The sequence below is a fragment of the Trachemys scripta genome, chromosome 7 (genome assembly GCF_013100865.1).
Source record: "Trachemys scripta elegans isolate TJP31775 chromosome 7, CAS_Tse_1.0, whole genome shotgun sequence".
NCBI lineage: Eukaryota > Metazoa > Chordata > Testudines > Emydidae > Trachemys > Trachemys scripta.
The window spans coordinates 42,251,668-42,269,213 of NC_048304.1; the positions used below are offsets into that span (position 1 = coordinate 42,251,668).

Below are 17,546 nucleotides of genomic sequence, written 5' to 3' on the forward strand. Positions count from 1 at the left end.
GGTCAGTATTTATCTTCTGCATTACAATGTGATGCTAAGGCTAAAAATATTCCAGAAAACAGAAGTGGATGTGAAATTTTATGATTGTGTGTATGCCTATCATCATTTTTGAGGGTTTTTGAACAAAGTGAATTACTTAGTTTCCTTGTCTTGTTAAAAGTAAGAAGAAGAATGTGAGGTTGAAGATAGTGAGAACTGGATTAATCACCAAACTGGGATAAATACTAAATCCACTGGGGTTGGTTCATTGTGAGGCCAAGGACAATCAGAACTTAGCAAAGGAATTCCAAGTAAAAGCTAAGAGGTGGAGGGAAAGACAGGAATAATCTTTTAAAGTTAGATCACATATTTACTGTAACTTTTTTTTTTTTTAAAAAGCAACACAGTTTTAGAAACATTAATTGCTTATCTGGTTAATTTCTCTCAACAGGTTGTAAGGTGGAATCTATATTCCTGAACATTGAAGCTGTAAACACACACAGAGATAAACCAGAGGTAGGACAAGTGTTCAATACAAATACCTTAATACATTGCATTTTCTGAGATGATTATCATAAAAAAAAGTCTATTTCCCAGATTTAGAATTAATTTGTTACAATTGCTGAGCATATTTAACTTTACACACCAACTTTGTGTGACCAGTACGTTACTCATCTGGGTATTGTTTTCTAGATAAGTTTGTGAAAAGAAATGTTACATTTCAGACATAAAGGTAAACTCTGGCTCTTGCATTCAGAAATATCAACTGTGTGTACATAGTGTTACTAAGTCAATGCCTTTTATATTTTTATGTTAGAAAACACAAATGCCAAAGACTTAGTAATGATCAAAGCAATGAATAAGCTATTCAGTCTGTTAGGAACAAGCTTATCATGCATCTATTTCACTTTCCAAGTGCATGATAATGTATTTTAAACATTAGAGGAAAATGTTGATTGAGCTCTTTTTCCAGTTTGGAATTGGCATAGTTCCCCATGCATTTCCAAAACGTGCAAGAACTGTTGGTAGTAGGGATTAATGAAGTCTCTCTTGCTTTAGGCTGACTGCAATTACAGGGCTTTGTCTATACTGAGAATTTTTATCAATGCTAGCCAATGGTGGGAACACTAGCACAGAGAAGGAACGGGTGTTTTTATATCTGTCATCTTGTCCACCTCAAAGCAAGCCCAGCCAACTGAGACTTCATCTTTTCACTGCAGAAGATAGGGGTGTGTTTACACTGAGATACCTAAGTTGAGATATCTTAGTGGATGTAGCTAGTCAAGGTCAACCCGTATACCCCCCCAGTGGCTTGTATGTGTGTAATGTGTAAGCAGAGTTAGGAAGTCAGGCTTGTGGTAACTTATTGCATTCTTGCTGAATCAGAGTATGAGATGCTGTGTGGTGCCATAGTATTCTATAGTAACATGAGTTTGGATCGACCATATTACTCCCAAAAGGCTCTGCCATTGATGGATTATAAAAGCTTACCCAAACTTGATATGCATGGTGCTTATGCTACAAGCTTTTGTGTCTATGCTTTAAGTCTCCCTTGAAGTAAATTGGCTACCATTGCAAAGAATAATATGGGTAGAGTTGAGGCGAATGGATTAGTGCAGTATAGTCAATTTATATTATAGTGAGAAGTTGGGATTTGTGGTATTGATCAGGGCCATACGTGTGTGAAGATATGAGTTTTTGTATGTATGTGTGCATGGAAATGATGTGTGTGTAATATGATTTATATATATGGCTTTTTTGTGACTAATCAGTTTATTGCATGCTGTTTGCTACCGGGCTTTGCAAGAAGTTTTATTATCTTAGTTACACTGAGTTGACAAAACATTGGTTTCAGTAGCGATTCTAGTCAAGTGCTTTCATTTATGGATGTTTTTTTTACCATGTTTAGGCTTCACTGCTTTCATTACTTCTTTCCCTTTGTGTATTACATTTTACCAGATTTTTAATCTATTCTTGTTGATGCAGCTTGCATATTATGCTGAAAGCCACTTAATAGGAACAGAGTGTAAATAATGGGATGCTTTCTGGCAAACACTTCACCTCACCCATCAGATGGAATATTAAACAATTCTGACGAATTGAACATGTTCTTTACCACCAAAATGACATCCTTATGTGCCCCTTTGTGAATATCCTTATTTTCAAGCCATGACTTTTTCAGTGATGATCCAAATGACTGTCTCCTGCAGTTCAGATGAAGAGCTGCTGATTAACCTCAGTCTGCCACAGTGTCTTACAGCATGCCATGTATTTTTGGGAATATTTATTATGATGTTAGCTTATTAAAAATGTTTATTTGGGACAAAAACCTGTTGAGTCACTGCATTAGCTCTAAATATTATAATTATGGTTACCTGAGCACCTAATGCTGTTACTTAGAACCTTTTGACCTGAAATGCTTGACAAACTACACATCTGGTACTGCTGAAATGTAATCATGTTTGGGGAGAAGGGCAGAAGTCAGGCAACAACTGTACAGTAGTGAAATTAGTGGAAAAAATTGACAAAGGATAGCAGGGTAAACCTGAGTTTTTTTTTCAGGGAAGACCCATGGGGATTTTATTACCCATAGAGAGTCACAGACGGGACCTGTATTTGAGATGTCTTCTGAAAGACCCACACTGAGTAAACTTCGTAGTATACAGTTAAACTAACTAGGCAGGATGAAAGGCTAAGTTGATTAGGTCAGGATTAGAGTGTGGTATAGAGTATAAAATATTTCCTTTATGCTATCTGTGTAAATGGGAACTGCTATTGTAAAATCTAATTTTAAAATACTCTTTATTAAAGCTGAACAACTGTAGTATTTAATTTTAAAAAATTACCATTACAAACAAAATACTTTCCTAATAATTGTACTGTGTGCGCCTTAGATATAAATTCCATATCAATACATAAGGCATGCTATAATGCATAGCAGATGTTGAAAAAACTGTTTTAAAATACTTTATGTACTCTAAGAAAAATTCAAGATGTCATTTTTACATTGCAAAAATACATATAAAGGAGTAGAATAACTGACTTTCCTGTGTTTTCTATAATAAAGATGATCTATCTGAATTTGGACTGCAGATTTGACTGGTCATGTACAGTAGCATCAGATTTGTAATGACTTCAGTCTCAATCTGGATAGGATGAAGGAGGAGTGATCTTTGTTTTTTCCCATAATAAATCTTATGGAACTACTTCAACAATCATTTGAGTTCTCTCTCTGATGTTTTGGATTTTATTTCAGAAAGCAAGTTTAATGCCTTTGTGTGGCAGGAAAATCTATTTCCTTTGCTACATATCTTAGTCCATAAATTAGAGATTCATTGCAAAAACTCATTTTAGATTATTTCAGTTAATTCAGTTTTTATCATAAAAATAAAAGAGAAATTTGCTCACCCTAACACAGAATCAGGGAAGTGAACAAAGAGAGAAACATGTAACCCAAATGCCCAAAGCCTTTTTTTGAAATGGAAAATATATTTTTGGAATTGAAATGGCTTTGGTTTGAAGAATGAATTGATCTTTCAAATTGAACCTGAATGCACATCATTTGGTTTTTATTTAAAGTAGTAGGTAGGGTACTAGGTTAGCAGGTACTTTGAATTTAGTGATACTGTTGTAGGCCCCCAACTTGAGCTGCATGGGTGCAGCCAACATCAGGCTTATCAGCTAAACTGTCTACCCTTTGAACGCGTGCTGCATTGAACATGGGCAATACTGTACACCTTCTGCAAAAGAATCAGACGTCTACCCATAGGTACCATTTTAGTCTTGGAGGAGGGATTTTGTCATAACTCACTGCATCAGGTGTAGTTTTTGTGTTCTAAACTAGCTATATTACAAGTAAAGTGAAGATCATGCTATGGGAATGCAGTGTACGGCTCTAGTTCAGGAAAGTATTGCTATTTAGAGAAACCAGTTTATATACTCAACTCCTATTGAAATCAAGTATGTGCTCAGTGGTTTTCCTGGGTAGGAATAGATTTAAGCACATGCTTAAGAGTTTTCCTGATTGGGGCCTATAATAGGAATCCTCTACATGTGAATAACTGAAGTGTTACAAATAAGATTTATGTAGGATTGATGGTTATTTTATATAAGTTGTGCTGCTGTATGTTCTAATGCATTAAAAAGCTGTTACTTCACTGAATTTTCTGAGTGAAAAATCTTCTGTTGGAGTGCAGCTGTGTACTTGTGAAGGAATCTGATTGATATTTTACTGCTGCTTATTGCTGCATGATAAATATTCTCCTCTGTATTTTTATTATTATACAGAATGTAGACATTTCCAGACCTCCCGAGGAAGCCCTTGTAACAGTCCCTGCTCACCAGTGAACCCGTGTCCAGATCAGCTATCAAACGCGTGGTGCTGTTTTCATCCTATTACTTTAAAATACATCTTTAAAAAAATCATTCCAATCACTTTGAAATCAATTACAAAAATAATATTTAAATCATTGTACAGCACATAACGTCTAAAATTGTCTAGGCATAGTGAAACTGTATTATACTAATTCAGTTGAACCTTAATTGGCTGCTGTTTGCTGTTTTTTTTTTTTTTTTTTTTTTTTTTTAAGATTTCTATAATCCTGTGATCTTGCAGTTTTAATTTTTAAATTGATTTTTTTTTTAGGTCCAGTAACTGTTGGTCTTTAGTCGAAGTATGAAAGCTACGATGCATAACATACTGTGTGTGATAAGCACAAGCTGGGCACAAGTAGTACTTGTTTCCCCGACCTTGGGAGTGATTGGACTGTTAAATGTAGCAGAAAATAACATTTCCATAGTTAGCAAAACATTTAGTTCTACTGATCCATAGTGCTAGTCTGGTAGATCTGTTAGATTACCAAACTCTTTAATGATATATATTTGAAGAGGAAGCTAGCAAGTTGAAGCTTATTTTATTCCAGACTTCAAACATAATGAGGAGAAGTATATGAGTAGTTTAATGTGTGCGATTTTTCTTAAAATATATTTCTGCATTGGGCGAATGGCAGAATTCTTTGGGCACATAGTAACAATTTTCATTTGGTTTCTTTTGTTTTGGAATTAAGAAACACAGAATCTTAAAGTTCCCTATTCATGGTCTGGCAAGCAGCAGCCACACTTACTCCTAGTAGTATGCTGCTCCTAGTGCATATGTGGATGACCTTTGAGTCATCACATAGTCTTTGAGTCTTCACCTTTGAGTCTTCAATAGTGCATACATCTTATCAGAGCTTACCTTGGGTACAATACAAAGGGCAATGGCCATTTCAGATTAGTCTGTACCTAGATTTTAGCTTATACTACACACACAAAAAAAAAAAAAGTTGGTTGGAGGTTGTCCTGGCTAAAATGGGTGCACACACCTCCCGAAGCATGAATAGAATGTTTGTGTGAAAGATGGCATGTTTACTACGGATTGTCAAGCAGTTATTCACCAAGAGAGTGCAACATGCCAGTGTCTAAAATCCTTTACACATTGTACAAAAAGAGACTGTAGCTCATTTGAAAGTTGAGTAGCAGCACGACCTTGCTGTTTTTTGGGGGATAGAGACCAAATTAAAATTAGAGGTGTCCGAGTAACAGGAGCAGCTTTGTTTTCATTGCATTGAATCTTGGAAAATAGGCTATTTTCTAAGCAATTGCTTTTCATCTAAAAGAATAGCACAAATCCCTTGTTGTATAAACTGTTTGTTCAGTTAATAGGTCTATTTCTCCAGCTTGTACATTTTTTACAAACATTTTGTTGAAATTAACTATTTGCATTTTTTGATAATTTCTGTTGAGGTCATGTACCCCATTATGAGCTCCTAAATACTATAGTGATAGGGATTAATTGATAGCTAGCTGGCTCATGTAAATAATCTATTGTACAGATAAAATCCTAGTATAGAATTTGAAGTTTCAAGTGATAGCATGTATCACTGGGTAGGACATTAGACTGGGAGTCAAGTGACCTGGGTTCTGCTCCTGTTGCTGCCATGGGTATCCTTGAGAGGTTTGCAGGGAAGTTAGTTATGTAAACCAGAGATGTGGAAAAGTAACAAGATAGTGAGTAAATGAGAGAGAGAGAGAGAGAGAGTATGTGTGTGTGTGTGGCCCATTACTAAGGAGAATCCCATGCAATAGTAAATATATATCCAAAGTTAACTTAAAGCTGCTTCTGCTGTCTGATGCCTGTATACTTATATCCTGCAGGTGTAGGTAAGAGTCAGTAAGTAGTTCTAAGAGGTCTTTTTCAGTCTGTATAACTGCCTGGATGTGGCAATGGAGTAAGTGGTTCAAAAACCGCTTACCGTTATTGTAGCACTAGAGAAAACCGTAGTAGAGGACAGAATGGATTTTTAACCGTTGTTTGTACAGAGCTCCAAGGGAAATCAGCTAGTTATAGTTCCCAAGCTGCTACAATACACTGATTTAAAATATCTATTCATTTATTTTTATGTATTTTACCTTTTGGGTTTTGGATGTAAATGCTTTCACAAATTGAGTCTGGTATTTTTTTATTTTTATTTTTGTGTAGTAAACTAGCCATGTCTGCATTCAGTGTATTTAACAACTCCTTGTCTGGCTTCTTTCTGAAAAATACTGTCCTCCCTACTTCATTGCTTCCAGACTTGTTTTTCTTGCAAACCAAGGATATCCTGGAGACAGGCATAAGCCCATCTTGGCAGTCTCAAGAGCTGCACAATTCCTGCCAGTAAAAAAACACTATTAAGCTCTCTCCCATCCTGGTTCCATCTACTCTCACAGACATGGTTGCCATAGGTATCTGAGATGAATCCCTAGAAGATTTAGGACTATGCCCAGAACTTCTCATTACCAGACAATGTAGCTACACCATCCTTTCTCTCCCTTCCCAAATCCTTTCTCCCTCATTGCACTTTTTCTGATAGAGATGTCTCCCTCTTTTTTATCTTAGGCCTCCATCTATTATGGCATATAGTCTACTCCAACAAATTCTTGATCTCCTCTTATTTTCCCTGGGATTTCCTGGAATTTGGCTTCTTGCCTTCCATCTTTTTGAATCAACAGCAAATGCCCAGCCTTCCATATACTGCAGCCAATATTGGGGCTCTCAGGCAGCCCACATAGACAACCCTTCAATAACTTAGTCCCAAGAGCCTGGTGGATGTGTCATTTTGATCCAAGTGTTGCACAAGTTATTCTGAAAAATATGGACAGATTGAACAAATACCATCATCATTGCTCCTTTGTGGTCATTCAAAGATTGGCTTGCTAAAGGCCAAATATCCATAGACAGGTGTTGACTCCAAATCCCTTATAGTCTCTCCCAAAAACAGGACAGTCACTCTTTTCTCTCCAGAATTTGGCCTCTGCTGGTTTGTTGCACAAGAGATTATTGCTTCAAGAAAAAGAAGTCTCTGAAAAGATCATAAAGGCTCACTTCAACTCCTGGAACCCCGATCCCATTAAGAGTTTGAAAGACATTCTGAATTTGCTGCTACCCAGAGAAAACTCAGCTTTCAGTGTCATCAGAATGACCTCTTGAATTTCCTCTGGAGGGATTCCATATGGGCTTAGTTGATGGCAGTGTAGGTTTCAAGGTTTGGTTTCAGGCTTGCAGGTAACTTAACTTTCAGAGTGGTGTTTCCATAATTCTCTCACAAGACTCAGATCTCCTGTAAGATATATTGCCCTAGTCTGGGGTCTTAACCTAAGTCTTAATAACATTATTGGAACCACTCCTTTGAGTCTATTGGCACATCTCTGATTAGACTGTAAACTCTTCAGGTTCTGCTTGTTTACTGTTTCAGCAAGGAGAGTCAGTGAGCTAACAGTCCTCACTTATCACTCTCTCACACATTGTCTTCCTCAGTTTTAAGATGGTATTACGTACTGAAACGCCTTCCAGGAACAGGACCGTCACCCAATTTTACTGAAATGAAAGGTGGTTCTGCTCTTGATTCTCTGCTGGGCAGAGGAACAGATTCACTGCCTGGAGCTCAAAAAGCCTGCAATGACTCATCAATCCTCTGGCGTTAGTCTTTTCAGAAACCTTAGCTATTTCAGTGTGTGTGAGAAAATAATTTCTGTGTCTATCCAATGCTATAAATGTTGATTTGAAATAAAGGGAATGAATTAAAATAGAGAGGTTTTAAAAAAGAAAAAGTGGGGGTGCCCTCAACTTAAGAAAAATCACAGGCTTTTTTCTACATACCGTTTTCACAAGTAAGAGCTAGATTTCTGTCACTGAAATAGGGTAGAGGAAAAAATGGATTTCTCTGTTTTTCAATTACTTTTCTGTGCGCGTTTGACCGTACTCTATGTCTAGTCAGTTCAGCCGCTTCCGCTGTGTATAAGTCATTGTATGTCTTCTTATTAATGTAGGTTTTTACAGATCAACAAGAATATTTTTTTTAAAGGCAAATATGAGTATAAAACCACAAAAATTGACTAGCAGTTGTGGTTGTTGGGCATATTGGCAGGTGTAGAACCCTGAAACATGTTTAAACTTATTTTTGAAAACAAATTGTTTTCCAGTAACTTGATAGTATCCCATTAAGTATAATAAAGCAACTTATCATCCCAAAATCAATTTTCCAACTCACTTTTTTATTTTTTCATTAAATCAAGTAATTGCCTGGATGGATGTGTGCTGTAGAGGAGGAGCTTGATAAACTTACTAAAAGTGCCAGCTCTTATTTTTTAATAGTTATACTGCAATAGTTTTGCCCCCTCATTGCCCTTTAGACCAAAACAAAATCAGAAAAGAAGTTCAAATATCTTTTGAGACTACATAGAAACATGGGGGGAGGGGGCAGGGTTCTGGTGAAATTTGTGCAATTCATGAAAATCTGAAGTGCAGTAATAAAAGCAAGTTCAAACAGAATTTTCAGTAAAGGTAGTTTACAATGTTTATAGTAGGAGAGTGGTTTTGTGGTTAAAACACAGAACAGGGAGATAGTCTGTGGCAGAGTCAGCAATAGGTGCTATATCTCCCATCCGTTGATAATGGGCCTGATGCAAAGCCAGCAGGAGTCTTTCCTGTGACGACATTGGTCTTTGCAGCTGGGGTTTCCTCTTGTTAGTGGTTGAAAGAAAGGGCTCTGCAGTAGAGAACCCTAAGCATGCAAAACTTTTCTGCAACCATCTTCTTCCCCAAGTTCTGTAGACTTGTTACTTCTCAGTTAAAATTTATATGGTTTCAGAGTGAAACTAGAGTGGTATAGAAACTATATGCTATCCAAACAGCTTTGGGAACAGTATTGCAGTAGAGATGGTAGAAAAAATGGTTTTAAAATCACATCTAAATGTCAACCACTGGCACCTATCCGCGTAATATGAATGATAGTATCTGTATGCCCTAACAGTAATTGTATGTGTGTGGGGAGGGGAGAATAGATCCTTCAGTTTTATTTACATTTTGCTTATCCAGCAAATAACCTTGAATGTGTGTGTCTTGCCCTGTGTGCTTGGTTTTGTGAGACCAGAGAAGCTAGTCAATGAAAAACACTTTCTCTAAGACTGCAGAAACCAGTAAAAATGAATTCACTCAATTTCAGTTAATATAAAATCTGCTAGTAGCTAATAAAACTTGAAATCTGAACAGTTACTATTTTGGGGACGAGTAAGTGAATAACTCGGGGACCTGACCCATGTTCCTTATCTTAGTCAAGCAGGCCCTAATGCCCAGAGGTGTGTGACAGTTATTGCTAAGTGCATAGTGCTACCTCATTTTCCTATGGAGTCTTTGCAAGCCTGTATCTGAGGTTATGCTCGTCCAAGGAGCGCAGTTCCAGGTAAACTGGCATAGCGCACAGTGTGGAGAAGGAACCGCATCTTTAAAGATAAACTTAATAAGACACGTGCTCAGTGGACAATATGAGAGTGTTTTAACAGCTGGCATAATGGATGTCCTAACTGATGCTTTTTTATTGGCAGCAAAGAAGGCCTGTGATCTGGTATTAGAGAGTTGGCTTTGTAGAGAACTTAAGAGCTGGCATGAAGTTTTAATCATGATTTTTGAACTCTATATCCTGGCTGGCGTAGGTGTAGATTGGGCCTTATGTCTCATTTTATTAAGTCTTCTGAGAAAATGTGTCCAAGGTGCTATGTAAGAAAAGCAAATTCTGTCTGTCTTTTGCCCTTTGTGATGTGCCATAGACTGAGTAAAAACCTACAGCAAAGCAGGAAGAAACTTTGCTCAAATCCCCTTTCTGTCTTTGGCTTGCAGAATGTAGGTGTTGATCGCTCGAGAGAGGAAGCCTTGAGGACAGTACCTAATCATCTATAACTCCCGTGGACCATGACAATATCCCCTGCCTGCCACAGAAGCGCTAAGGAAATAGCCTTACATGAGACTGGAGAAGACATCCAAGGAGGTCAAGAAGTGTCACATGCACACACTCCCTCTGACTGTAAGGCTTTTAGAATGTGATTCAATGACTTGTGGGAAAACCCATGATTCTGGAGGACCCTTAATGCTGCAAGTTGAAATGTGCAAGGCTGGAAATATTTATGGGGAAACCCAGTGAAGTTGCTATTAATTTTTCTTCTGTGAATATGCAGTTTTTCAACTGGTTTTATTCTTCACCTGTGGCTCATGCAAGATTGTTAATTGCTCATCAGCTTACTGTCAAGTTTTAACTGAACTTTTACTTTTTTCAATAATGGCTTTTCTAAGAGTACCTCTTATTTTTACTGTGAATGACTGCCTAGAATTAGATGACTTTTTTTTTTAGTGTGTGTATATATATTTTTTTTGAATACATGTGAAATTCTGCATTTAATGCTCTGTAGGCTCCATTTGCTACAAAACCAGTTCATATTGGAGGCTTGCTCTGAAAACGTTTCTCAAGTACTATTTTTCCATCCCCTATCTATGTTTGAGCATAGTTCAGGTGTTGCAAAGCACCGTGTATGTGTGTCTTTTGAAATAGGGATTCTTTCCCCTTTGCCAAGAAAAAAATATTTGATATTATATATTATATTATATTGACAGTGAGAGAGGCTTTGCTATCACAGTAAGTTCCTTTATCATCTTCGTGCAAAATGGCATTTTGTACCATGGTGGGGGTGCACTATTACACGGTTGATCGTTATAGAAGGATGGTTTTAAGTTCAGATAGCTGGCTTGTTAATTGTCTAATTATCCTAGAAAGAGATTATAAAGGGTAAGATGACAGATATCCTTCAGAATATCTGTACTGTCCAGGTTAAGCAGCCTTTCCAAGAGAGAACACAACTTCCACATTCAGGGTGAAATATACTCCCATTCAATGGGCCCTCAAAAGACCCAATGCATCACTTGAATGCAGGAAAACTTCAATGTAAACCCTAAATGGGCTCTAATAGAGTGAATTTCACACTAAAAGTATAAGGTTTTTTATGTGGGAGCATTAAGTAAATAGAAGAGAATGTTAAAATAAAATTTTAGTCTCCTGAGAATTGTATAAGTACAAAACCCTTGAGTGAATTTGGAAATTGATTTTTTTTAAAATGTCATCTCTATATTTTGTTTTTAAAATCTTCTTAAACTTCCTGTGAAATTGCAAGTGCATTTATGTCCAATGCTAAAAAGTAATAGAATTTTCTATGCATGTCAAGGCCACTCAATACCTTCATTGTTCCAAGCCCCTCTCTCTCTCTTTCTATATATATATATATATATATATATATATAAAAATACATGCGTTGTTGGATGATAGAATTTAGGTAGCAACACCTAATTGTTAATGAAATGAAGAAAGCTGCCCATTAGTTATTGGAGTATCTTTTTGATGTCTGCTAATCTAACTCTTGCATTTATCCGTTAATACATTTAGTTGAATTTCAGTGCAGAGAATTGAGTTCTGTCAAAGTAGCTTGCAGGCAAGGGCTAAATTGTTTTTTTGTTTTGTTTTATGCAGGGCAGGGGACTCTAATATGTGCTGCTGTTGTGATTTGTTTTATTAAGCTAGTCTTAGCAATACAGTCAATGTACTGGAAGTAAGCCATATAGCTAGATTTCATTTCAGAAAACGAATGCATAGGATATCAAAACACTTGCTTGGAACCTTAGCATCAAAAGCTTTTTGTCTGTAATCCATGCAACCAGTAATATGCATTTAAAATTATATATTTATTTAGCTGTATTAATAGTTATTGTCTAATGTTATAGCACAAAGCACTGCTAAGACATTTATTGATGCACAGCAAAACAAACCCTAAAGATGCTTATGGAGAGGGAAGAGATGCTATATAGTGGTTTCCCTTCCGATAATCTATTTGTTCATAGTTCAGAAGAACAGCCCTATCCTCTAAGGTGCCCTATTTCCTCTGGATCTGGGCCACGACCTACAGTAGGGATTATTTATGTTTAATGATGGTAAATTGAGGAAGTCTAGCTTTTATCCATAGTTATCCAAGGCAAATTCCCAAATATTATGTTCTTAATGTGCTTTGAAAAGCAGAGGTTTACCAAGATAGTTTGGATTACTGTAGTTTTGAGCTTTGTCCTGGTAAAGAAAGCGTGGTTATAAAAGGGAAATGTTTCCCTATATGGGTTTTTAATCTCAGAACTTTCAGAGGTGCTGTAAAATTCTATATGGTTAAATGTTTTATGTATAGTAGATATTTTTATAGACTGTGTGAATAAATTGTGTCAGTACTTGAAAATAAAAAGGAGAATCTGAAGCTGTCAATTCTGTTTTAATTTACAAATAATGTCATTGACTGTATCTTAGTTAGTAAAAGAAAAATACTAGAATGTAAAAATAAGTAAATGATCACCCCCATCTCTCCTGTAAAAATTGAGAGTTCTGGAACTATATTGCAAGAATTACTCATTACTAGCTAAAAGCTGTATACATATTCCCATATGTTTCGGAAAAGTGAGTCATCATCCAGAGGGGGTAACTTCTAAGCATGGTCTAGTATGTTTGTTTTATGTTGTAGTGATTGGATGGGATTAAACTAACCTTTCTGACATGACTGGTCTTCAATTTAATCTTCTAGGCAAATTGAATCTCATGTGATCTTTGAGCCAAGTAATAAAGATCAAATGTTAAAACTCAAGATTTGTGTTTCTTTCCTTGTCCCCTTAGACCAGCTATACTACAGTAACATGTAGAGTTGTGTAAATATCTCCTCAGGTCAACACAGTTTATGAATTTGTCCACTGTGGAAGGCTCTGAAATACTTTTTACGAAATGTATCTCAGATAGAGAGAAGTGTGAGAGTAAAGATTAAGTTCATTTCATTATCATCTGCTGCAAAAAGAGGTGAGATATACTGATTATACTACCTACAATGTGTGACAGAAGCTGAGATCTGCTCAGGTTGGCAAAAATCTTTTGCAATAACGAAGAAAAAGCAATAGTTCAGATTTAAAATAGAAGAGGAAGTCAAAATTCATGTGAAATTATGATTGTAAATTGAGGCTTTGTGAATTTCAATGAAAATTAACTGTTACATTTTGTCATTCTAAATGTTTAGGATTCTAAAACAAGACAACTTTGTTTTTTAAATGATTAATTCTCATCTACCTCATCTAGTCTTCAGTACCAATAGCTGCAAATTAGTAAGTAAAATGTTAATCTGCTGTAGCATTTGGATTTAAATAGTCCATTATGCATGTATAAATAACCTAGACTGCATTGAGATGCAATAGCGTTAGTAATGCTTTTTCTATTTCTGATGCAGTTTATGAGAAGGCAAAACTTACCAGAGGTCATTTGTCTAGACTACGGGCTCTCAAACTTGTTCATATCGGGAAGCACAGCTTACTGTGTTCACATCTCCTCTTTGGAAAGTACTGATCGCTACTAACTTTAGTCCCTCGTGGTGGTGTATTATCTACAACAGCAATTGCTATACCCTCTTCTCTTCCAATGTAGTAGCATTCTTTATTAGAGGTAACTCATTTCCAGGTGCCTCTTTTTTAAAAAGCCTTGAGACTGCTCTTTGCAGTGAATTGAATGGACACTTAGCAGCAGCTGGAATTAAGAACACCAGCCCTTGTGCCCAGTCTGGGAACCAGATAGAAAATAACTGCAGTCTACTATCTTCCACAAGGTGGCTCTCACACACAATGGTTACAGAAAAGAAGGTATGTAATAAAGGTTGTAAATCTCTGTATTTAATTATTGGCTGATGATGATAGTGATCTAACACTCCATTTATGTCAGTTCCATTTATCAGTGGGGAATTAGACTGTCACTTAAGTAGCAATACATCAAATATCTATAATGTATTAAATCTGAAATATTTATTATGTTGATGCAGATAAAGATCACAATGTGTGTCTGGTTACTTGTTGGAGGGTATGTTAGTTGGTCTGTTAAGCCTCCTGATACATTGATGTGCATGTGTGACACCAATTGGCTGAAGCAGGCATTCCCAGCAAGTCATTTCAGCATCTCCTACCAATTAGAGTGATGTGCGAGAAAAGAGAGCTTTGTAGAGTAGGGTCATCTCATATTTTAAAAGAGGAGCATGGGTAAATGTAACCGGTTAGAATTCTATTTTCTTTTGACATATTTTAAAATTCCTTCTTTCCTTGGTTAAAGCAGATACACATTTTCCCTGCTTGAAGGCCGAGAGCCTGATTTGAAACTGTACTTGTAATAACTTACTTTTAATCTTAGTGTGCATCTCTACCATTCTGTTGCAGAAGGATCAAGCATCCATAGGCACACCAATCTCAAATATAAAGAACAAGAGTGTAGCCAGGTAAAACATACCTAAGCCTTCTCTGTTCTGGTGATTTGCCCCCTTTTCAGCCATTGGTTGGCAGCCATGGTTCTGTTACCTGTGCTTGAAACCACAAATTGCACTTTGTTTATTTTTGTTCTGTCTACACTGAGGGTTTGCATTTATGCTGCTGATATTAGGGCAAATCCCCAGTGTGTAGGCAAACCCTTCTATATGAAATAAAACGCCAATCTGGGTCTCCCTATATAAACCTGAATTTATTATGAGAACACTGAAGCTGTAGGTCCCAGCTTTAAAAAGTAGCACTGTTTTTATAAAAAACAAAACCAAGAATGTATTATATGATTGAGTCTACAGTGGAGCCTCTTTTCAAAAGCCAGAGCTGTCTTCCTGCTTCAGTAGTACAGGGCTACAGAGGTTTCATCTGCCTGAGACTTAAGGTATGTCTGCGCTTGGAGCTGGAGCTGTAAATTCCAGCCTGAGGAAACATACCCAAGCTAGTGGGCTCAAAAATAGTGTAGTAGTGGCAGGAGGGGCTAGCAGCACCAAGTACATATGTGTTCGAGCTGCTACACATGTACTTGTGGCAGCTTGCCCCTCCTGCTGCTGTGGCTACACTTTTTTTTTTTTTTAAGCATGCTTGCTTGATCAGCACTAGAGCAGGTATGTCGCCTTGAGCTGGAATTTACGCCCCCAGCTCCAAGTGTAGACGTACTCCAGGTTTTGCTATTCTTTCACTATATGTTCTGTAAAATACTGTAGCATGCTGTGAAGTATTATAATTAAAAAAACTATGCTGGTCAAATTAACAAGTGTATATTTTGTGATTAATTCTTTATCTGCTTACTCACTGTTTGGAAAATTAAACCTTTCTGCACTGGATTTGCCAGAGATGGCAAGGTTTTCTTGTATTTAAATGAACTATACTCACCTTCTGCCAACTATTCCATGTTTAAGCACTGCACTCAGTAGAAAGTTTTTCTAAAACTAACTGGCCTTTTCTTAGTATAGTTCATCACAGTACCTTAGGAAGGTTTTCAATAGGGTATTCTTATGTTCAGTAACAATAGTTCCTAATTCTAAATTCTGAGAGGACCCCCCTCAATTTTTTTGGTGCATCTTGGATAAAGAAATCCAAAGGAGGAAATGATTCCCTTTTGATCTCAGCATAGTGGCTTGTAGCCATTTAAATTTTAAGTACATTTGATTGTTGAATTAATGAGCAGTTTTGATTATGAAATTAACATTTATATAGCTTCTGTGCAGAAAAGAATTTTTTAAACTTAATGGACATTAGGCTAATAAATATGCTGAAGCACCTACACTTAATGGTTCTCTCTCACACACACATATGCTGTCTTCTGTGACAATCTGGTAGGTAACTGTTTTTATTCTTGCTGTATAGCACTATTTGCTGGGCTAATGGCAGTTACATAGCTGTGGAATATTTGTACTGGTTAGCAAATCAGGGCCCTCTTTTATGCAATACCCTTATAGAACAGCAGCACTTCAGTATTGTTTTTTGATCTATCCACTAGTTTAAGGTTCATAGTATGCCACAGGCCCAGTTATTTTATGTAGTAGAGCAAGTGGTGTATGTCTAGCTCTATAGTTAATGTTGGTTATGATCCAAATCATTAGAGGTGGTGCATTGAGGAAGTCAACTTTCTATTTACTTGGAAGTAGACCTGTGTGAACTAGTTTTGTATTAATGAAAGTGGTTTAACCCAGATGAATCCTTTCCCCCCATCATGTACAGATGTTATTGAACTGTGGAAAGTTCACATGTGGTTATAACCTACTAAATGAAAGCATGGCTTTGCTTTAACATCCGTTACGCTAAAACACATGGAGCCACAGATGTTCTATTTGAAAGCTGGGGATTTATATGGAACAGCACCATGTCTGGCAGTTCAGCAGAAATGTTCCATCTCTGAAAGGCCAGGTAAGTGGACCCAATATTCCATATAATAGCTGAACCAGGGCCTTTTTGTAAGAGGCAGTGAGCTTATTGCTCACATCTACAGTATAATAAATGCACTTTATACTTTAGCAGTGGAAACTTGTACTTCAGTCTCTAAAAATTTACTCCTAGTGGGTTGTTGCCAGATACTTGGGCCAGAACATCTGATGCATATGTTTGCCAAGAATAAATATTTAGAGTAACCAATGAAGCATAGCACATGGAAAAAAGATGTCACACAATGAATTGGAACTAGTTTCTTTTTTCCTAATGTAACCTATCCTTTTGAGTTACATTGCAGGTGGAAGGTTGTAGCAGTTAATCTTGTAACTATTGTAATGATGCAGGATAGAAAGGAGATGTAATATTGGTTGGAGGAGATGAATGATTAAATACTGCTGAATTTAACTAATTTTTGTATTTCAAAAACTAGAGCAAGACACTGAGGCTAAACTTAAAGAATAGCCAGTGTTTTATCTGCAGCCGCAGACAACAACACATTTGTTACTTAACTGTGGCATGAAATTATTTGGCACAGAAGACTCTGGAGGCCCCATAGTTACATGAGTTCTTAAACTTTTAAAATATTGGATGTTGTCTTTAAAATAAAGTATTAGTTTGTAATGAGGCAAAGTTGTTTGGTCAGAATAAGCCAACAGGCAAGCATCTGACACTAAGAGAAACTAGTGTTGGGTACAGGTTTCAGAGCGATAGCCGTGTTAGTCTGTGTCAGCAAAAAGAACGAGGAGTACTTGTGGCACCTTAGAGACTAACAAATTTATTTGGGCATAAGTTTTCGTGGGCTAAAACGAAAGTATGGTGTTGCCATACTAACTATAACGAGAATAATCGGTTAAGGTGGGCTATTATAAGCAGGAGATGCCAGCAATGCCATGTACATTGGCCAAACCGGACAGTGTCTACGCAAAACAATAAATGGACACAAATC

General features: G+C 36.8%; 1 protein-coding gene across 2 annotated transcripts in view; it reads left to right on the forward strand.

Annotated features, from left to right (window-relative positions):
- The window catches only part of PFKFB4 (6-phosphofructo-2-kinase/fructose-2,6-biphosphatase 4), a 110,564-nt gene extending 97,568 nt beyond the window's left edge, over positions 1 to 12,996 (forward strand). The window contains exons 13-15 of one of the 2 annotated variants that reach the window (XM_034775314.1): positions 431 to 495; positions 4,267 to 4,357; positions 10,175 to 12,996. In XM_034775314.1, the coding sequence (XP_034631205.1) occupies positions 431 to 495; positions 4,267 to 4,326 (125 nt within the window). In that variant the 3' untranslated portion in view covers positions 4,327 to 4,357; positions 10,175 to 12,996. The remainder of the gene's footprint in view (positions 1 to 430; positions 496 to 4,266; positions 4,358 to 10,174) is intronic. The other variant, XM_034775315.1, reaches the window with a different exon arrangement.
- Positions 12,997 to 17,546: the final 4,550 nt, after the last annotated feature.